The 22,557-nt window shown below is 48.3% G+C and overlaps 1 protein-coding gene across 1 annotated transcript; it reads left to right on the top strand.

Annotated features, from left to right (window-relative positions):
- The first annotated feature begins 4,118 nt into the window (after positions 1 to 4,118).
- On the top strand, positions 4,119 to 21,953 carry CIDEA (cell death inducing DFFA like effector a). The gene is made up of 5 exons (XM_072828662.1): positions 4,119 to 4,241; positions 12,556 to 12,700; positions 13,515 to 13,661; positions 19,284 to 19,465; positions 21,352 to 21,953. The coding sequence occupies exons 1-5, from the start codon at positions 4,204 to 4,206 to the stop codon at positions 21,497 to 21,499; spliced, it is 660 nt and encodes a 219-aa protein (XP_072684763.1). The 5' UTR covers positions 4,119 to 4,203; the 3' UTR covers positions 21,500 to 21,953.
- The last annotated feature ends 604 nt before the right edge of the window (positions 21,954 to 22,557 follow it).

The following is a 22,557-nucleotide window of genomic DNA, read 5'->3' as shown; positions in this document are numbered from 1 at the left end:
TTTGGCCCAGGGCACGATCCTGGAGACCCGGGATCGAATCCCACATTCAGGTTCCCAGTGCATGGAGCCTGCTTCTCCCTCTGCCTGTGTCTCTGCCTCTTTCTCTCTCTCTCTGTGACTATCATAAATAAATAAAAATTTTTTAAAAAATGCAAAGAAAACTTACCCACTATCACAGAAACTGGAGGTTGCAAGAGCAGACTCAGTGTTCATTGTTTTATCCACTTTGTTATAAAAAACATAAAATTGGGGATGCCCGGGTGGCTCAGTGGTTGAGCATCTGCCTTTGGCTCAGGGTGTGATCCTGGAGTCCCGGGATTGAGTCCCACATTGGGCTCCCTGCTTGGAGCCTGCTTCTCCCTCTGCCTGTGTCTCTGCCTCTCTCTGTGTCTCTCATGTATAAATAAATAAAATCTGAAAAAAAAAATGGGTTAGATGCTTGCTCAAGTGTCTCTGAGAGCTTTAGGCATCTGCATTCTCCATATTGTAGTCCCAATAAATGAGAAGCAGCTTCCATATCAGGTACTGACCCTTGGCTGGGAGCTGAGGTCCAGCTGTCCGTCACCTGCAAGGCGATGGCCTTGGTCACCCACACGATGAAGCACTGTGCCAGGCACTGTATCTACGCGGCCCTCCCCTTACAGGACGTGATTCCCCACCCACCTGAGAGAAGGAGCCCTGCACCTTGTTACGGATGAAGATCTGTGGCCTGAGGGACATTAGGTGACCTGCCCATGGTCACACTGGAATGAGGTAAGGCTAGGAGCCCAGATTCCAGAGAAGACACTCAGTCAGGACTCTGAAAGGAAGAAGTGAAGCCCCACGTGGGAGAAAGTGTGAGACCAGGCTGCATGGACTCCCAGATGGAGCTGCAGGGAGCCAGGGAGGTCAAGTGCTCACAGATGCTATAGGGACTCTGTCAACAAACTGTGAAGTCTGCACAAAACATCGGATTTCCAATCTCTCAGTTACCCTGGAACATAGTAGTTGCTAAATAAAGATGTATTAAATTATGTTGCATGAGAAAGGAGCTTATCTGCATGACAACCAGAGGTTGGAAATGTGCTAGAAAGGCACCTTCCCCCACAGCTGGCCCCTGCAGTTTCTCACCCGCTTTTGTCTCCACCGTCTCCTGGGCTTGGCTGCCACACGCTTAGGAGCAAAACATGCCTCTGCGCTCCCTTCCTTCTCCACACACCCTCCTGGGATGACCCCCCCACTCGTATGTATGGCACAGGTTCCGTCTTGGGAGCAGACAGGTAGCTGGCCAGCCTTGGCTCCCAGCCGGGACCTCTCCCGGAGGGCCATCGGAGTGTGGGCCATGGGCCCAGGGTCCCGGTGTCCTTCTCTGCCCAGGAGAGCCCATGGGCCAGGGGGTTTCAGCATAATGTCAATCTCAGCTACAACCTTGCTTCTCCACCTGTTTCTCCTTTCAGTGAGGGCCTCGCTGCCTCTCCAGCTATCCAAGCTAAAATCATCAGAGTCTCTCCAAGCTGCTTTTCTCTCTGTCCATTGCTGGGTCCTGCAAAAAGTTCCCTGCCCGCTCCACCTCCCTCCACCACCATCAGTGCCCTTGACATCTGTCAGGTGGATCACCTGCAGGCCATCTGGCCCTGTCTGGCTTCTGAGCCACCCCAGAGTGGCCTTCTCAAATCTACATCTGAATAGGTGACCCTGCTGGTTCCCCTCTGAGAGCAACAGACACTGTACGTTCAGAGCTGTGCAAATTCACTCCAGCTGGCCGCCCTGAGTGATCATTGGGCATGCTCCTCTGGAAGCCCCCACATACCCACCCAGGATGCCAGATACGCCAAGCAATGCAGGGTAGTGTCCCCGTGCTCCACTTGCTCTCTCACGCTCCAAGCCTCAACTCCAAGGAGCCTTCGTGGACACCCTTCGGGCAGAAGTCATCACTTGGTTCCCTTTGCAATTAGCATTTGCATGTTACTCCTAATATAGCACTTCATTCATTCATCGGTGCCTTGGGATCCCAATGCATGTCTAGACCCTAGAAATAGGTAAGTTAATTGCACCTGTTGCCCTGATTGGCCACTGTGGGGTCAGGATCTCCTTCACTGTTCCAGAGCAGATCTAATACATTTGTATCTCAGCACAAGAAAAGTGCCTTACATGTAAGGTGGGAGTGTTTGGAAAGCTTGACTATGGACTGAGTATCAGGTGCTAGTAAGAGATCATTTTTATTTTGTTAGGAGTGCTAACGTCACTGTGGTAAGCGTGAGAAAGTCAGTGTTGCTTCAGAGATGCAAGCTGAAGAATTTTATGTGAAGGGGTTTGATAAAAATACAGATAAATAACAAGCAGTTATATCAAAATGCTAACAGCCCAGGCCCCAGGCGTAAGGGTATTCATATAATGTTCTGCTGTGTGTCTTTACATTTGAAATTTTTCACAATAAAAAGTTTCCTGAAAGGTGAATTGAGTTGACTTGCCTGGACCCCTTTCTCATCTATCAGACTGGGAATATTTCAGTCTGTGTGGGCTGCTATCACAACATACCACAGGAGGGATAGCTCAGAAACAACAGAAGTTTATTGCTTCCAATCCTGGAGGCTGGGGGCTTGAGATCAGGGTGAGAGCTCTCTACCTGGTTCATAGCCGGCACCTTCTTGCTGTGTCCTCCCCGGCAGAAGGGGGAATCTCTCTGGAGCCTCTTTCAAAAGGCACTAATCTCATTCGTGAAGGCCTCATCCTCATGGCTGAAGCAGCTTCCTAAAGTCCCACCTTTTAAAATACCATCACATTGGGCATTAGGACTTCAATATATGAATTTGGGGTTGGGAGACAAACTCTCAGTCCACAGCAAGGTATCAGTGGGAGGAGCCCTGTTGATCTCTGAAGGTACAACCAGCCCCCCATGGTGTGGAGCAGAAAACAGCTGTGCTCTGGGGCTGGGGAGTTCCCAGCAGGCCCTGTGGAGTCCAGGACTCTGGAAAGACATTGCTTTCAGCTTGAACACCCCTTCAAGCAAGTCAAATGAGGTTTGTTGACCCCAGGGACCCTAAAGGGGAAGAAATGTGTGTTGTTTCTGTGAGCTAAACTGAGGAATGAAGACAGAAGGAGACATGTTTTGGGTGACCAGGTCAATGTGCTAAAACCGAGATGAGTCAGGAGCAGGAAGGCACAGGTCAGGCCACAGCTCTTTGGAAACACCACTCACAATAGGACAGTCGGCAGTTACTAAGAATTTACGGAACCAGTCACCTGACTATGTGCAGGATAGTCTGCACTAGCAACTCTATATCCTAGAAAGTTTCTGCTTTTTAAAGGGCTGGAAGTAAGGGACTGATTCACTACCTAACCTACTCAAGGGACTTCTGCTTTGCTTGTGTAGGTAAGAGCTCCTTGGAACCCCTGGCAAGCCCCCTGCCCCCTTCTGAGGTGGAAAACAAGCCAGAGGTGCACCTTCTGGTACGGTGACGCGTGCAAGCAGGCCGTGAACAAAATCTGCCTCTGCCTCTGCCCTGGCTTGGTTTTTGTCCTGCCTTTCTTACTCTGAGAAAGTCTCTTACCTATAGCCAAAAGACTAACAAAGTGCAACCGTTCCCTTACCCCTCCGTCCTGAGTCACTTCTCACTGCCCCAAATGCCCATGATACAGCCATGAAGCAACCTAACAGCAAGGCAGCCGAGGCTCCCGAAGCACCTGTAGGGCTATGCGTCCAGGTGTCCGCAGCAACCTTCTCACCTTGCCAACTGGCTTGCAGAGCCTGGGGCCGAATGGGGACGGCGGAGCCCGGAGAGGGGGCTGCAGTCCTGGCGCCAACCCAGCGCGACCAGGCGGGGGACACACCTCATCCTGCACCTCATCTCCCCCGCCCGGGCCTCTCCCCCCATGGCCTGGCTTTGAAAGCGACACATCTACCTTTTCACTGTCAGCACTGCGCAGGCTGGTGATGTCTCCAGTCACCCCGTCTCGGGGAAGCGCGAGGCAAACCTGGGCTCCCAGTGACCATGGGGGGCGGGGGACCCGCGGAGCTGCTGGGGGCCGAGAGTCGCGGGCACCATCCTCTGCAGCGGTCTGGTCTGCGAGGGCCGCTCCCCCAGGGGCCCGGCGCTCCCGAGTTCCCCGCTGGGTGCTGGGCGCTGGGCGCTGGGCGCTGGGCGGGCCGGCGGGGCGGGGCTGGCGGCGGGGCTTTAAGAGCGCGCGGGCGAGCCGGGCCGAGCCCGCGAGGGGGACCCAGCGATGGAGACCGCCCGGGACTACGCCGGAGCCCTCTTCAGGTGAGTGCGGCGCTGGCCCGGCTCGCGGCCACGCCTGCGCCCCGCGCCCCGCGCCCCGCGCCCCGCGCCCCGCGCCCCGCCAGCGCCGCAGCCTCCGCGCCCCTCGTGCCCCCTGCACCCGGCATCCCCGAGCGTCCTGCGCCCCGCGTCCCTGTGCCTGGCACCTCCGTGAGCCCCCTCGTCTCCCTCCATCCGGGGTCCGCCGGCACCCCTTGCGCACCCCGACCCGCGGCTCCCCGAGGCCCCGTCCCAGCCCACGCAGCCCCCGGTTACCTCTGGTGCCCACGCCTTGCGCAGCGGGGCCGACCCAGCCGCAGCCCGCCGCGGCCCCTTCCCTCCCCCGCTGGCCGCAGCGCCAGGTGTGGCGCCCCCGAGGCGCACGGGCATCCACGGAGCAGGTGGCAGTGGTGAGAGCGGGAGTGGCTGAATTTCTCGCTGCTGCTCCTGCGGCAGCAGGTGCAGATGAGGGCCTCGTGCTGGGAAAGGCGGGCGGCGCCTCCACGGGGCGCGGGCCAGGGCTTCCAGGGTCCCCGGGATCGACGGGAGCTGGGGCGCCGGGGACACTCCGCGGCTTTGGCAGAGTCCAGGCTTACCCCTAAAGATGAGGGAGGCCTCTGGGCTCCACCGGGAGGGCGGACTGAGCCAAAAGCACCCCTTGGGCTCTGAACGCGCCCGACCCCTGCTTGATGGGCCCACCGAGGCTTCCCAGGGGGTGTTTTGGGGGAAAAGGCTCCCCGTCCTCACCGCATTCGAGAACGCCACCCTGGGCCCGCAGAGGCCTGTGGAGTCATCCTCCTTCCTGGGCTTTGCCACCCCCTGGGGGCTGAAGTCACCGCAGCACTTCCTGCCACCCCAACCCAGCTTCCACTCATCTTCCTATCCTGACATACCCAGGCCTGTCTTTGTTGATAAAATATCTCTTGGAAGTAACTTTTAAGTATAGATTTATGGAAGGGCCAGTGCTTCTTTAAAGATCTTCAGAATACTTCAAGAAGGATAGAGGAACCCTTGAGTTCTTTAAAATGCAAGTTTTCAGAGGTGACTAATCCCACTTGTACCACAAGGCAGAGGGGCAAGGGAGGTGAAGGGAAGGGTGGCAGGGGAGAGTCACTTTACAAAACTACTGTGATCTGTAGGCAGCTGCCCTTGCTGTGTGCAGGACTCAGTACTTAGAAAAATAGCTTCCAATACGTGAAGGTCGTCTGACTGAACAGTACTGGCTTTCTCTTTAAAAACAAACAAAAACAGGGTGTTGGGGTGACTGGGTGAGGGGCACCTGACGGGAGGAGCACTGGGTGATATACTATATGTTGGCAAATTGAACTCCAATTAAAAAAACAAAAACAAAAAAACAAAACAAAACAAAAAAAAAAAAAACAGAAGTCAAGTGATAGGAACCAGGGAGGATGAGAAACTTGTTTCATGCATCTTCACTAACACATGTGAGCATGAAGGGAAAGCCTTGGGTTTCTTGCTTTTTTGGTTCCTCTCCTCCTCCCCTTATAATCCCGCTCCAGGGGACGACAACTGTTAACAGTCTGGAGTGCAATTCTCAAACATGCAAACACCCCCATTCTGCAACTTTTTGTGAGCCCTGGGGAGGTGGTGGGCTGAGCTTTAAGGACTGGTAAGGAGGCTCTCGGTCCTCCCTGAGACTGCCTGGAGCACCGAGGAGGGAGCAGAGCTTGCAGAATTAAGGCTGACCCTGCCCTTCCACCTGCCCCCGCCCCCAGGATACCAAAATCCAAAATGCATGCATGTGAGGTTTCCACCAGGTCAAGTGTGTGTGGAAGCGACTTGCTTGAAAAATGGTGGCAAATCAAAACCTAAGGAAATGTCTACTTGAAGCCACATTCCCTCTGAGCTTGGCAAACTGAAAGTGAGTGATCGTTGGTTGGGGACACTGTGCAGTTCTTTGAAAAAAAAAAAAAAAAGAAGAAGAAAGAAAGGAATCTACCTGCTTCCCCACTGAACTGGAAGAAAAGCAGTCCAAACTACTCCTTGAAGGACAGCCCGTCTCTTCCCTGTCCTTCTTCAGAACCGCGTCCAGACTAACGACCCCTGTGAGCCACAGCGAGGTGACAGGTGACGGCCGTGTTTTCTGTCTCCTCGGTGTTCCTTAATTTAACCCAGATGACCCCAACGCTGTCTTTCATCAGTAGATAACTGCATTTTGCCAAAGAAATAAGTCAATTCACATTCACATCTTTTTTTAAAGTCAGCAGTTCTGAAGTCTTAAACTGGTCCTTGGTTTGTTAATGGCCTGTGATCCCTGCTCATGGTGAGAGCAGCCTGAGGTCTCTCAGCCGAGCTCTGGAGGTCAAGGATGTCCTCGCCAGTGCGTGTGGCCACAGACAAAGCTGCTCAGCCTGTGTCTGTCGGTGAGAGCATGCCCACCGACCTTGAAGTTGCTACAGAGCCGATAGACCTTACGCTGTGTGCAAACATCGCTGCTTTTTTTGCTATTTCGTACATCTTCCCTTTCCCTGACCAAGGAACTCTATGTCCTGTCAGCTGGCATCTCAGAACACATTTTGCCACCTACCACCTTCTTATTAGTGACATAAGCAACGGAGTGCATTTTCTACAAGTGAATCTCCCAGGTTATTGAGGCTTCCTCCTTCCAGGGCCTATTTTAATGATATACCATGGTCTATTTCAAAGTGTCCAAAGACTTCATGGTCCTACACTGAATCCTCTTGCTACATCAAGCATTTCGATAGGGTGGCCAAGGCCTAGATTGGAGCCGGCAGCAGTCCCTGTGGGGTAGTGGTGCCCCATGTGAGTAGCCCATAAGCCCATAACGAGGCTCTGGAGCTGCTGGGGAGCAGGAAACATCACTAAGGCCGACACTCCTCCAGCTGCTGCCATTGAGTTAGACCCTCACACTGTGCCTACCACTCACCCAGATCCAGCCAGGCCTGATGACTGCTTTTCAGTTCTATTTCTCTGCACTGCTGGGTTTGACATTATCACTTCCCTCCCTAATGTCCTTGTCATCACCAGGCTTTGGAGGTAGTGCTCAGTTGACTTGTCCTACCTGCTTCTGCACTTGCTTACTCTTGTGTGGTTCCTCCTTTCCACCTAACAAGAAAATGTGGGGCCACTCAGACACTGAAACATTCATTTCACTCCGGATCTTCCCTGGGCAGGCGCTTAGACGACCTTACAGAGCCACCTCATCATTGCTGACCCCAAAATGTTTCTCTGGGGAAGACTTTGTTCCCAGGCCTATCCGATTCCTCCTTATTCCACTTTTGGAATAAATATCAGTCCCTCAGATGGCATAAAAACTTGTTTGTTTGTTGTTTTTTTGTTTGTTTGTTTTTTAATGCCCTGTGGCAGCTAGCTTCATTTTCCTGGAGCAAAAAGCCATGTATGGCTTTATTTGCCACATGTTTATTAGTTGAGACTCCTCAGTTCCCTCTGGGAAAAATACAAAGATTTCTCTGTTTTCCTCACTTCTGGGAGATATGCCCCTTCCCAGTTTTTAAGAATGTTCTATGAAGCCTGACTTCTCTTTTTGTCTTGATTTCCCTGAAACAATCTGCTTCCTCGAACACCCTGTTTCCTGGTTTTTCTTTTCCTTTTAGTGAGCTGTTTCCTTCCTGCTTCATATGCTTGTCTGCACTTTCCCAGGGATTAGAGGGTGACTCATGTGTGATGGATCTAATCCAAAGCTTTTCAGAGCTCCTCTCTCAACTCTGACATATTAAAATATTGAGGGGAGACTGGCAACAGGTGTTAGGCATCATACTGATGGCCAGTGACATAAATCATCCTATTAAGAGGATCAGGAGTGAATTGGATCGATATTGTTTTGCTCATTAGCTAGCTAGTTAATCCTGCTGTTCCTTTAGTAAATACTCCTATAGTAATTGTTAAGTTGGCTTAGTGTATATAAAATTTCATTTAACCCCTTTTTATGTTATCCATAAAAGCCTCAATTTTATATAAAATAAAATCATCAAATCCCTTATCTTGTTCCTTAAGAGGAGTGGCAGGATTTAATTTTCATGTCTTCAAGGATTTTTTTAGTTGTGCTCCATAAGCCTGTTCTCCAACAATGATCCAGTTCCCAGTTAGGAAACGGAACGGGTACGGAGAACAATGGACTGTATATCCTTTTTTCTTGAGGATGGCTATCTTGAGGGCAGCATGGAGAGGGAGGACCAGAAGTGGCTGCCAGCACTTATCTTGTCCGAAGTTAAAGGACCATAAGGATTTTGTATAATCAACTATACTGGGTGACTGGAGCACTGGTGCTTACTAAGACGTGCTTGTTTGCATCCAATGAGGAGGTGTAAGACCACAACTAACTAGGTCAAAGCTGTTCGTGCCTACAAGGTGTGCCTTTGGCCTCTAGCACCTGGACCTGAGGTTCCAGGACGTGAACTTTGTTCTCCCATTTCTCTGATCTTGTCCTAGCCAGTCTTTTACTTGGTGAATAAATTGCATGCCAACAGCAGGCTAGGTGCTATGGGGAAGTCAGAAAATGTACAGAGAGATCCTGGCCCCAGTGAGTACAGATTCTAGAAGGACTCATGGACAATGGCAATGAGTTCCTGCTTTGTGGGAAGAAGAGGGGCCCTTGCTGGTGAGGGTCCAGGGTGGCCTCATGCCATCAGCGGGTTTTCACCTTGTAGGGCAGACGTGGTGGTACAAAAATGGGAGCTGGATTCAGACCCCTATTCTAGCACTTGTTAACTCTGACCTTATTCGTTTCTTAACCTCCTGAGCCTCACTTTTCCTCATCTAGCAAGTCTGCTTTGTCAAGTTGGTAAGTAATGTGCTAATTTGCACAGTTGTCTGGCATCGAGTGGAGCTAGTATCTTTCTCTCCTCCTCAGAGGGACTTCGCCAGGGAGGAGGTTTCAGGTGCCACGAACAGGTTGCCAACAGAGCCTGCTCCTACATGTAAAGCAGAATATGGAAAGTCCTCCCTCCCCCGTCCACCAGATCCCCAGAGGTGGAACAGTGGGTGGGTTTTCTGCAGCGTCAGCTCAGCAGAACGTGGGCATCTTGTTCATTGGTTTGTGTAACCGAGGAACCTGGTGTAACTTCTTGCAATCAAGGCAAAAGTTCAGAGGCTGTCTGCCAGCCCCATACTGTGTTGGTTCAAGGCTTGGATTCCCTCGGTGGGTCTCGGCTCAGTCCAATGGGGCGTCTGCATCCGAAGCCAGTGACCTGGTGCAGCCCCCTTGCCGTTGCCTCACCAGGAACACATAATGCGTGCACTCTGCTGGCAGAAGGGGAAGGGGCTGTCTTTTCCTTCCTAACCGACAGACCTTGAGAAACCATTTTGAGCCTCAGTTTTCCCATTCGAGAAATGGAGTGATGCTTTCCCTGTAAAGTTCCAATGATCATGAGTTAATATGTTAGGAGCTAGCACAAGCTGGCCAAGGTGAGTGTTCAGACGTGAGCAGGTGGGAGGCACTAATGTGAAGCTGGCTGAACACCCTTTAGACCAGATCCATGCTAACAACCTGGGTCTGATTCCTAGGATGCCAGTTTGTAGCTGGGGCATAGGGACGCTCATTCTTATAGAAACCTTCCTGAAACTGGCCTCTCATGCTATGAGCATGAACTTAATCTGAAAATTTTTTTTAAGATTTTTTATTTATTTATGAGAGAGACACACACATATACATACACAGAGGCAGAGACACAGGCAGAGGGAGAAGCAGGCTCCCTGCAGGGAGCCTGATGTGGGACTTGATCCCGGGTCTCCAGGATCAGGCCCTGGGCTGACGGCGGCACTAAACCACTGAACCACCAGGCTGCCCTAAGCTGACAGTTTTTGAGAGCTGGTTTATTCCTATACTATCAGTTTTTCATATAGAAAACTACTTGGCAAATCATTAAATTTTCACTATGTCCATTTGTAGAGCTTCAAGTTAGACCACATACTATTTAAAACATATATGCCTAGTGCTAGTCTAGGCATTATGGGAGATAGAACAAAGAAGCCTTGTCCACAAGGAAATTCCAATCTGCTTGGGAAAATAAAACATAGACAAATAAATGACAATATATGCGTATGTATGTGTGTGTGTACAGATATCTATAAAATAAAGTACTAAATCCAAGGTGATAGGCATTCCCAAAAAGTACAGAAGTCCAGCAGCCCAGGTAGCTCAGCTGTTTAGCGCCACCTTCAGTCCAGGGCGTGATCCTGGAGACTACATGGAGCCTGCTTCTTCCTCTGCCTGTCTCTCTTTCTGTCATAATAAATAATTAATAAATAAATAAATAAATAAATAATGAATAATAAATAAAATAAATAAATAAAATCTTTTTAAAAATTATTTTAAAAAAGTACAGAAGTCTCTAGAATTTTAGCCTTCATAGGGCAAATCTAGACAAGCTACTATAAGCATCAGTGATGTCCTCATTCTGTATCTTCGACAAGGTTGCCCTAAAAATAAAGCCCTTTGTTTCATTCTCCTGAATGTCACTGTACAATTATTTGTCCAAATTGTCAACAATTGTTTGAACACCTGAAATTGTTAGGCACCATTCAGGTGAAGGGAGAGTGCAGCTTGCTATTCCCGCAGGGGCTGGGGGATTAAATGAGGTCACATGTCATTTATCACAGCACCTGACACGAAGCAAGAGCCCCCTGAAATGCTGCTAACTTATGTTTATGTTCTTTTAAATAATTTCTATGTGGGTTAATTCCTAAATGTAAAACAGCCCCCAGTCCTAGATGCAAACTATATGTTCCTAGACTGGTCTCCAGAGAGACTGAAGCCCTGCCTAGTGCTACTGACAAGGTGCATCTGTTGCCACTCATGGAGTTATTTTTAAGTAACTTCTTGTATGTTTGTTTAAAAGCATATGGTAGTATGTCAAAGGTGGCTTTGCATTTCTTTAATTGCTATCAAAAGCCTCATATGTTCCCCAATATGTAAACTTGTGTTACTCTTTAGTGTGTGGCATCTAGATAACCTTTATGAAGCCAAGAAGAAAGAGGTACTTGGGTCATAATCCCAGCTCTGGCTCTTACCGTCTGTGGGGCAGCTCTCTGGCCTGATTTCCCTCATCTGTAAATTGAGAAAAACAGGACTATGTTACAGAGTTTCCTAAGGATGAAGTGAATTAATATTTACGAAACAAAATAAATGTTTGTTGGGGCTGCTGGCTGGCTCAGTCAGTGGAGCCTACAACTCTTGATCTTGGGGTTTTAGGTTCGAGTCCCTCAGTGGGCATAGAGGTTACTTAAAATTAAGATCTTTAAAAACAGGGCAGTCCTGGTGGCGCAGCGGTTTAGCGCCGCCTGCAGCCCGGGGTGTGATCCTGGGGACCCGGGATCGAGCCTGCTTCTCCCTCTGCCTGTGTCTCTGCCTCTCTCTCTCGCTTGCTCTCTCTAAATGAATAAATAAATAAATCTTAAAAAAAAAAGATCTTTAAAAACAAAAGTGTTAAATAACTACTAAAGGTGTAAGCTTCTCATTTATCCCATATATATAAAATGTTACATAAACAGTATTTGTGTGTGTGTGTGTGCGCGCGCGTGCGTGTAGTATTTGCAAAGTAACTAAAATTTGATAATCAAGGATTAGAGATCCTTTTCCTCAGGAAAACTGTCTTGATTTAGTTTTGTTATTTAACTCCTCCATGTTTTTTAATATGTAAATTTTTGAATGAATTCTTTGTTAAATGTGGAACTTACTCCAGTGTCACGTGACATATGGCCCAGAGTTCTTTTCCTTCTTGTTGTTCCAACCACAATTATTATAGTGTTCTGTTGTTTCTCATTTATGCTAAGTTAATTTTTAAAAATTAGTTTATTTCTCTAGTGACCAATATCTGGTTTTTCAATTCTTGGCTTAGTCTTGCTGTACAGTATGTAACTTTTGTGTGTGTGCATCTAATTCTCTAACTCTGCTTGGCCACTTCCTGGCCTCTGGAAATCTTTTTCTTTCTTTTTTCTTTTTTTCTTTTAAGATCTCAGCTGTAAAAGCCACGTTTGCAGAATAGAATTCTTATTTCTTATTTGAGTGTGATACCTTACCACTTGTTTCTCACGCAGTTACTATGAGGACTTTGAATGTTCTGGTAAAATAGGTGTGATAATGCTTGTGCTTTTTATTTATATATAGTACTTGTTTGTCTTTTGGGTACCAGGAGGTATATGTATATATACATATATATGTATATATAAAATTTTCAGTAATCCCCAACTATGGATTTTTTCTTTCAGATGCAAATATTAAAATTGTCTTAATTTTGTGTACTTCCCATCTCTCTTCAAAGACTCTTTTTGAAGATAACATCCAAGATATTTTTTTACTTTTCTCCTCCATTTCCAGGCCCCTGACATTTATGGGATCACAGACCAAGAGAGTCCTACTAACTCCCCTCAAGCACTCGGCTCGCCCCTTCCGGGTCTCCAACCATGACAGAAGCAGCCGTCGAGGGGTGATGGCTGACAGTCTGAAGGAGCTTCTCAGCAAGGTGCCAGGAGCCACAGCACCTCCCCTACTGCCCGCGGGAGGGCCCCGAACCACACACAGGGCTTGGGGCTTGGGTACTAGGCCAGTCCAGAGATAAATGTCACTCTTGTGGCCTCAGAGAGTCAGAGGGGAGAAGAGAATGAAAGGGAACTTTATCGCATCTCTCCTTGAACCATGAAAGATTTAGCTGCAGAAGCAAAGGCCTTGAAAACTGTCATCAGCTGACAATGTAGCCTTTCTTCTTTAACAAGGGAGGATACGGGGAAGCAGCAGGCTTTGGAAATCTGTTTTCAGTTATAAAGCTCAGGGAAGAATAGTCTTGAATCTGAAACAGTGTCCTAGATCACCAAATAAGGAAGAATCACAGACTCTCTAGAGTCTGGAGTTGGGTTATGAATGCATAACCCAGACCAAGACACCCATGGAAATAAGAAATGAGCATCCAACATGCAGATCCCAAAGCAAGAGAGATGTTCAAATATGTGGCATGAGACTACGGCTCTTTAAATATCATATTGCTGCGTTATTCATTTTATTTGTCAAAATAAGTAATTTTAGAAACTGTAAATATTACCTGATGTCTTCATTTGTCTCATGCCACTGAAGCCTCTGAAGAAAATAAATCCATTAAAAATCTTAACTTCTCTTTTTCTAAGCAAAGGCTGAGTCATAGACACCTGTTAAGTAGATCTCTACTGTTAAAATTTTAGCAGCTTCAGACAGTACTTCTGAAGCCATAACTTAATCAGTAGCTTTGAGTGGTCAGAGCAGAGTGTCCTGCTTTGTTCTATGTCTCCGATGTGTTGCCCACCTAGACCCTGGAGGCCTTAGTTATCACCAGCGGACTGGTCACTCTGGTGTTGGAGGAAGATGGCACTGTGGTGGATACGGAAGATTTCTTTCAGACCTTAGGAGACAACACACATTTCATGATCTTGGAGGAAGGGCAGAAGTGGACACCGGTAAGCAAAAACACATATCCAAGCAGCTACGGGGTAGACTTTTTACCCACAAAAGAGCGTTTCCCACTTTGGTGTTGACTTGCCCTCTTTCTAGATACGTACTTTGTATTCACCTGATAACCGAATCTGCTACCCTCAACAGGTTGCTTAAAAGTATTTCTAGGTAATTAAGCATCTTAGTGAGCCTGGGCTATATGATTTACAGCAAATAGTTCTTTTCTTAGAACTTAAATTCAATTAATTCACATATAGTGTATTATTAGTTTCAGAGATAGAGGTCAGTGGTTCATCTGTTGTATAACACCCAGTGCTCATCACATCACGTGCCTTCCTTGATGGCTATCCCCCAGTTACCCCATCCCTCCCCCCACCTCCTCTCCAGTGACCCTCAGTTTGTTTCCTATGATTAATGGTTTGTCTCCTTCACTGATTTGTCTTGTTTTACTTTCCCCTCCCTTCCCCTATGATCCTGTTTTGTTTCTTAAATTCTACATATGAATGAGATCACATAATTGTTTTTCCCTGACTTAGTTCGCTTAGCATAATACCATCTAGTTCTATCCATGTCTTTGCAAATGGCAAGAATTCTTTTTTCTTTTTTTTTTCTTTCTTTTTTTTTTTTTTTTTATGGCTGAGAAGGATTCCATGGTATATATCCACTAAGATACATCTTCTTTATCATTCATCTGTTCATGGACATCTGGGCTCTTTCCACAGTTTGGCTATTGTGGGCACTGATGCTATAAACATTGAGGTGCAGGTATCCCTTCGGATCATTACATTTGTGTCTTTAGGGTAAGTAGGGTAGTTCTATTTTCAACTTTTTGAGGAACTTCCATACTTTTTTCTAGAATGGCTATACTAGCTTTGGAGAAAATAATTCTGAGGAACAGATTTAGGCCAGTAACTAGCTACAGATCCTGTTAAAGCACGCAGATATGACCTGGTGACCCTTCACTGTCTCTGTCCTGAGGAGGTCAGCAAGCTAACATAGCCAGTGATATTAAGTAGGGGTATCTGTATGACTGAAGAGTGATCTCAAAGGTACAGAGATTGAATAAAGGTTTCTATATCCAGGAAAACTATGGAGTATATATATCTTGGATCCCACCATAAAACACCTAAAAGTGTAAAGCAACACATTAAAACTGATTTTATATGCCTAACTGACCTTCAAGAAAGGAAATTCCTCAGAGGCCAAAACTTTATGGAAGCCAGAATCTGGAGAAGTAGATTACCTGTGAGCATCTCACCTGTGGCCATCCACTCACCTCAGTGACTAAGTGCCACAGTCTTGACAGGTGCTGGCAGGACAGGAGACAAAGTCTTGGGCTGATACAAGGTAAGGGGCCAGATTAGAGATGCCCACACAAAGCAGAGAATCCTAAAGGTGTCTCCTAAGAATCTGTGGCCACAAGCTGCTCTCATGACGTTTTCAGGACTTTTGATTCCAAAAACATCCAAGCTGAGAGTTTAGTTTCCAGAGCCCTGGAGAGGGAAGCATCAATGGAAAGAGTTTATTCACTGAGTTCTCTTTACTCAACTGGTCCCTCTGTGACCCTCCCATTGACCTGGTGTTGATTGTATCCCCATGTAACCAGTAGTTGATTGTATCCCCATGTAACCAGGCTCAGAATGAGCCTTGATCTAGGTGCCAAAGAGTTTCCATTCCTAAAGTTCCAACAAATATGAGTTCACAATCAAATCATAGGATGTAAGGACTTAAGGCACTGTATGTGAGATGAAGCAGAAATAATGAAGTCAGACCTCCAAAGACTTCAGATGTTGGAGTCATCAGATACAAAGTATAAAATAAGTGTATTTAAAATGTCCAAAGAAATCTAAAAGGTAATCAAAAGTAAAAAGGAACAGGAGGTAATCAGAAAGGACAAAGTAGACTTGAAAGAATCAAATAAAATTTCTGGAAATGAAAAATATAACAAAGTAAGTGGAGATAGACAGCACTTAAGATATGTCTCAAGAAGTTTCCATGATGTGTAGCACAAGATGGTAGAGGTAGAAACCATGAAGGAAGTTGGAGACCTGACTGAGAAGGTCTGATACATGTTGGACATCCTTAGGGTGTTGTGTTTTTTTTTTTTTAACAGGAAAATGCATAAACCATTTTTACTGATAAATTCCACTCTATTAAGAATTTTGTTTGTCAAAAGATAACAAAAAGTATGTAAAACAATAAACCACAAGTGGGTAGAAGGTGTTTTCAACATAGTCCAACAAAGAATTAGTGTTTGTTAAATTTAGGAGTCTTGCAGAAATCAATTATGGAAACAATGGACAATCTGATTGAAAACTGGACAAAAAAAAAGGGACCGGTATCTGTGGAATGGACAATAAAACACAGGAAAAACTGTTCAACCTCATTGGTGATTAGGAAAACATAAGACCACAAGAAGATAATCTTTTATATCATTAGGTTTGGTATTATTAGGCTTTTCCACTTCTTTCCATTTCTTTTTAAGATATGGAGCAGTGAACTCTTTTACACTCCCACCAGCAGCTGTTTAAAACTGTACCTCTATCCCATAGAACTGAAACACCACCATGACCTGGCAAGTCCTCTCCCAGGCATACACCCAGCGCACAGATACCCAGCCATGTGTTTCTTTGTAAATACACATGGATAAAGACACCAGTGTCTCTTTATTGAATGGGATGCTCTTGAGCTGTGAAGATGCATGGAGTATAGCTATCAGCATCTATATGAATAAATCTCATCAACTCTGTTGAGTGAAAATATCACATTAAGCCATATCCATTAAGCATGTGATCTTCAAACTTTTGACCTCGGAACCCTTTTATACTCTAAAAATTAATGATGACCCCAAATGGCTTTTGTTTATGTGGATTTCAATAGAACCTATAGATATCCATCAACCAGAGGTTCTGAACTGGGGAAAATCTTACCCCTTGAGAGGCATTTGGCAATGTCTAAAGACTTTTTGGTTGCCCAAACCAGGGTGGAAGGGGCAACCTAGGGCTGGACTACTTTTGTTTTGAGAAAGATCTTGTGGAAACAATAACAGCCTTGCAAAGATGCCCACATTGAAATCCCTGGATGTTTTGGGAGTGTTGCTTTACTTGGCGAATGGACCTACCAGGTGGTGGTTAAGTTAAGGATCTCGAGCTGGGGAGATGGTCCTGCATAATCCAGGGACCTGTGTCATCAGGGGTCCCTACAGCGAGACAGGAGAGTCAGAGTGAGGGCCAGAAGCAGGGTAAGAGGAGGGGAGTGGTGAGGAGCCAAGCAATGGGAGCGCCTGCAGAAGCTGGAGAGGGCGAGGGGGCCCCTGTCCTTCCTCGCAGCCTCCGGGAGAAAGCATCCCTGCTTGCTCACGGTGGACTGCCAACCTGTTAGGTCTTAGGTTCTGTTGCTTCAAGCCACTAAATTTGTGGTAGTTCGAAGAGCAACAGGAAACCAGCTCAGAAGGGAAGGGTAGTTTGTGTTTGGTTTTTATAACAGACCTGGGTTAGCGAGGGGAGACTGAGCCGGGGGGCAGGGCGCCTAGAGGCCATGGGTGTAATAATCCTTCAGGGTGGTGTGTTCAAGGGGGTGGTGGGCCGCCCAGCCCCTACCAGCCTGCCTGATGAGCGAGTGGGGGTGGGTGTCTTCTCTCGACTTAGGCCTTTCAACCAGCTTCCCTCCAGTGGAAATGGGCACCTCGACGCTGATGATAAGACCCTACCCACCTTGTAGGTGTGTCTATCTTTTGAAATCAGCGAGGCCAGCTGTATTTACCGCCAGCGGGAAGGCCGCCCAGAAATAGCCACCAGGGGTCGCCCGTCCTCAGCCTGAGCGCCTGGACGCCTGGGTGGGGGAGCCCAACCCTAGAGCCCCCTCCCACCTGGCAGCTAGGCCTTCATTTCTTCCTTCTTAGCCAGCAAGTCAGAGAAACGCATGTGACCAGCGGGTTAGCTTTGTGAGGGCTCGATTTTGACTTAAGACCAAAACTTCAGGAAGACATTTAGGGGGAATAAGGTACAAACTTCTACAGGTCAGAAAGGAGCATGAGGCAGTGAGAAAGAACAGTGGCTGGATTGATTACAGGTAAAACTCTTCTTTTTTGGCAGCCCAGGTGGCTCAGGGGTTTAGCGCTGCCTGCAGCCCAGGGCCTGATCCTGGAGACCTGGGATTGAGTCCTGTGTCGGGCTCCCTGCGGGGAGCCTGCTTCTCCCTCTGCCTGTGTCTCTGCCTCTCTCTCTCTCTCTCTCTCTCTCTCTCCTCTCTGTGTATTCTCATGAATAAATAAATAAAGTCTTGGGAAAAAAAAAAAAAAAACCTCTTCTTTTCACTCCAGGATCTTTTTTTTTTTAAGATTTTATTTATTCATGAGAGACACAGAGCAAGAAGCAGAGACACAGGCAGAGGGAGAAGCAGGCTCCCTGCAGGGAGCCCAATGGGGGACTCGATCCCAGGACCCTGGGGTCACGCCCTGCATGGAAGGCAGATTCTCAACCACTGAGCCACCTAGGTGCCAAGTGTCCCACTCTTAATCTCAGCTCAGGTCTTGATCTCAGGGTAGTGAGTTCAAGTCTCCATTGGGCTCCACACTGGGTATTGAGCCTATTTTTAAAAAAAAATAATGTTTCCTAAACGGGGGACCGTTAATACCCCGTAAAGAGGCAGCAGGACCTCTTGTGCATTGAACAATGGGCCACCCCCAGAATCTCTTGTTGCGTATGTCAACATGTGTGGGAGGTAAGCAGGGTGGCTCCAGCAAGAAGGGTCTGGGTACTTTTAGGGGAATTTATGGTTTAACTTCACATATAGTCATTATTGTTATTGATGAATTTAACATTTCTAGCCTCAACTACTCTCAACCCCAGAGGTTCCTGAGACCGTAACACTGTTGGTTGTATACATTTGAATTCTGAATCTACAAGATCTGTGTGAGGAGCAAGCCCTAGGGAGACATTCGTACCTGGCACAGCTTCATTCCCTTGCTTTCGACAAAGCTTTCTGTGGGGAAGATGTTCTAGTGCTCCTTATAAACCTAAGGCTCGACAGAGGTCTCTGGCTTTCTCCTCTGACCTGAAGGCTCAGCTGATATTTCAGGAGGACCTACATGAGGACTATCCTGTGTCCCCAGGAGGTCTGCTTTTTGCCAGGGCAGTGACTAGAAAGCACAGGAAGCCCTGGGAGGTTTTCACCCTTGATGGTGAAGCTGTCTGCCTGGCAGCCTCTTGTGAAATGGAAATACTGCTGCCTGTTCCTCATTAAGCAGACTGTGCTACATTCATGAGATCGCCCATGTCAAGCGACCACGGTGGCTCTGAGTGACTGGGCTGCGTGTGCTCCATACCGCGTGTCAGCAGCACAGCCATCCCGTGAATCCTGGATCCTACAGCCCAGGCCCCAGAGCCAAACCGCACTCATCTCAAGTCACTAAACTGAAAGTAGCTTAGGGAAGAATACTTTAAGGGTTTGGACATGCACATTGGAGCATATTGATCTGCTAAAAATATCCCTCAGGCAATTAGCAGCTCTGTCACTAACAGATTTTAGGACAGCAAAGTCAAAACTAGCAAAAACCCAGAATGATAGAATTTGCACGTCCAAGCTGAAGATGCTCCTAAAGTCTCTCCCTCCCCTTATGATTCTAGGGTGCCAACTACACCCCAGCTCGCCAGCAACCAAAGAAGGCAGGAATAGCAAGAGTCACCTTCGACTTGTACAAGCTGACCCCCAAGGATGTCATTGGCTGCCTCAACGTGAAGGCCACCATGTATGAGATGTACTCGGTGTCCTACGACATCCGCTGTACTGGAGTCAAAGCCCTGCTGAGGTAACGGACTTCAGGGCTCAGCTGGGGTCTGGGAGCTGCACGTGGCCCTACCCGGGTGGCCCGTGCCCCGCCTGCTGCTCTGCATGGCCCAGCCCTGCCCTGCCGAGGCCCTGACCTGAGCAGCAGCTGCTGACGTTCACTAACTCGTGTTGTTCTGTAGTAGGTGTATGCCACAGACTTAAGTCAGAAAACAACGTCCTGAGCCAAAATACGGCTTTTTTTCTCCAAGGACCATCAAATACTGAATGGAAACAACTAACGCAAAAATATAGAGAAGAACTGAATTTCTTTTAAAAACTTAGGGCTGTACATTTGAAAGCCTTTATTCTAAGCAATGGCAGCTGGAGTCCCTGCGATTTAGGCCTGCCACATACTGTCACCTGTGGTGGGGGGGGGGGGCAGGCTGGCAGCATGGCCTCCCAGGGGCGCCTGTAGAACACAGACCCTAATCCATACCCCGGATCAATCTGAACACGTTCTGTACATTCCCCAGAAACGTTCTGTGGTTGTGACCAGGCTGGGCAGCCCGCCCCCAAGCCCTGGACCGAGGGGGCCACCTGCAGGCCCTCCCAGCCTTGCCTCTGAGCAGCCAGCTATGTGACCTTTAATGGGGCCGCTTAACCTCTCTGAGCCTCTTTAAATACCTAATTGCCGTGGAGGGAGGGATGGAGGGGGAGACACAGTGACAGGAGGCCTCTGAAGCTAGTCTGAAACGATTGATTGTGGCCCTGACAAAGCGCTGCTCCCCGCACAGCTCCTGCGGGTGGCCCCCCACCCCCTTGCTTCTCAGAGGGCGCTGGTCCCTTCTCTCCATGGCCCAATGAGCACCACTCTGGGCATCCTTGAGCCTAGTGTGGGGCAGGAAATGCTCTGGAAAAGAGACTGGCCTTTTCTGAGGGGGCTGCGGGCCTGGGGATAGAGTCGGCTCCCAGTGGCCTCTGTTTCCTGCTCAGACCCACCAGTTGCCAACTCATAGACAACTGTCCCTGTCCCCATTTTGAAATCTGGACTCCTGGGAGAGCTTCCTCTTCTTGCTGAGATGGGAGAAAATAGCTTGATTGCTTGATTTTCTAAAGTGAGATAAGAACATTATGTATAATGAAGACAGTAAATCTCCCCCAAAATCCTGCCTCAGCAAAGTCTTTCTCGAGAGGCAGATTTGGCCCTCTTGTCCCTAATTCTTACCCTTTGAGATCTGATGGCACCACAAGCAGCCACACTGAAAGCATCACACCCAGGTCCTGTGGTGGGCTCCCGGGGCCAGGACCCCTTCCCACCCCGACCAGTGCCGCTGACCCCCGGGGCCTTTAAAACTGCAATGAAATCCTTTTGCTGTGGACTCCAGAGAGTAAGAATTCGAGTTAAAGCCACTTTTTTCATCTGAAATAACAGGAATGCCAGGCCTAGCCTGAGGGCTTAGATGCCAGGAACAGGCCACAGTTGGGATGTCCCAGCCACCCTAAGCAAACTGAGTCACAGGGTCACTCCTTCAGCCTGGCTTCTCCTTTCATGCCTGACTTGCCTGACTTTAATAACAAGCCCCACACACCCAAAGTGGCCAAAGTAAGCAAGCAGCCAAAGAGCAGGACACACCATGTGCTCTCAAGAGCATGGTGTGCCTACTTCATGCGTCCTAATTACTGAACAACAGGCCACGTTTGAAAGTGGCTCGAGGAAAGGTGGTCCCAGGTTCCTGGATCAGCATCTGCACATCAGCCAGCCCTGGCAGGCTGGGGAGCGGGCCCTTAAAGCATCCAATGGGAGCAGTGCCTGCTGGGAGGGCACGTTTGGGGGGGGGATGCTGCTGAGGAATTCGTGCACTGTCTGCCCCCAGGCTGGCCCAGAACTCCCAGCCCAACACTGCCTTTGTCTCCTCTCTGTTGCAGGAGCCTGCTGCGGCTGCTGTCCCACGCCGCCCAGGTGACTGGACAGTTGCTCATCTACACCAGCTCGTACATGCTCCGAGTGCTTGGTGACACGGAAGAGCAGGCTCCTCCCAAGTCCTGCTCCAGACGGGGGTTCACATGCAGATAGGCAAGCTGCAGGGGACCCCGCAGGCTCCTGACCCAAATGTTCCCTCTCAAATGATGATTTTGGAGATATTGCTGTCCTGAACCACATACACTTGTACACTGTGGGTCACTTGTGCTCAGGAGGGTCACCCAAGGGAAAGAAAAGGAATCAATGCACATGAAAGGGGGAGCTGCACAGCGGGATGCCCTGAAGGGGCCTCTGTGGGGGGAGGACTGAACAGCAGGTGTCTTTGGTGGCTTCTGAGCAACACAAACTCGCATGAGGCCATACAGCTCCTCACCTCCTGCAGTAAACTGACCATGAGAGCTACTTTTCACACAGGTAATGCTTCCTTGTGTCTCTTTCATGTTCCAAACAAACAAAACTTCTATATATAAGCAAAACTCAGGGGTGCTCTGCTGATGGATATAATCACTTTTAAGTCTCTGTTAAACTAATGAGCTGCCAAATGTTACTGTGTGGTTGTTTTTTTTTTTGTTTTTTTTTTTTTTATGTGAGTCCTGAATGACCCCAAAGGGATCCAAAGGGCTTAAGAACCTGAGGTTCTAGAAGTCTTCAACCAATATTTATAGCCTTTAAAACAAAACACATACCCCTGCCCCAAAACTGCTTGAAATTCAGGCCTGATGCATGGCGCTCGTTGCTAATGTGGCTCCGGTTATCAGCTGGGATCCGTGGTTGCGAGTGGCAGGTCACCCAGGCAGCTGTTACCAAGGAGTGGTGGCTGTAGCTGCAGGCACTGCTGGGTACAGGCGTCCAGTGAGGTAGCCAGGCATCTGTCTAGCTCTTGGTCCTGTTTTCCTCTGAGTTGGCGTCATCTTCCGGCTGGCCCTCCCCCATGAAGGTGAGATGCAGGCCCCCCTCCCTGGGAGCAGGAAGTCCTGGGGCTGCCTCCCGGGGGCCAGGGAGGGGGTGACTCGCAAGGCCACACTCCAGGTCCTGCAGATACAGAAGGATACACCCCAAACACCGAGATGGGATGGGGGCAATGTGGCCTAAAGGAAATGGGGGCGCTGCTGCTAGAATAAAGGTGAACACGGGCAGCCCCGGTTGGCCCA

This window comes from Canis lupus, chromosome 6 (assembly GCF_048164855.1).
Source record: "Canis lupus baileyi chromosome 6, mCanLup2.hap1, whole genome shotgun sequence".
Lineage (NCBI taxonomy): Eukaryota > Metazoa > Chordata > Mammalia > Carnivora > Canidae > Canis > Canis lupus.
This window is presented reverse-complemented; position numbering and strand designations above follow the sequence as displayed.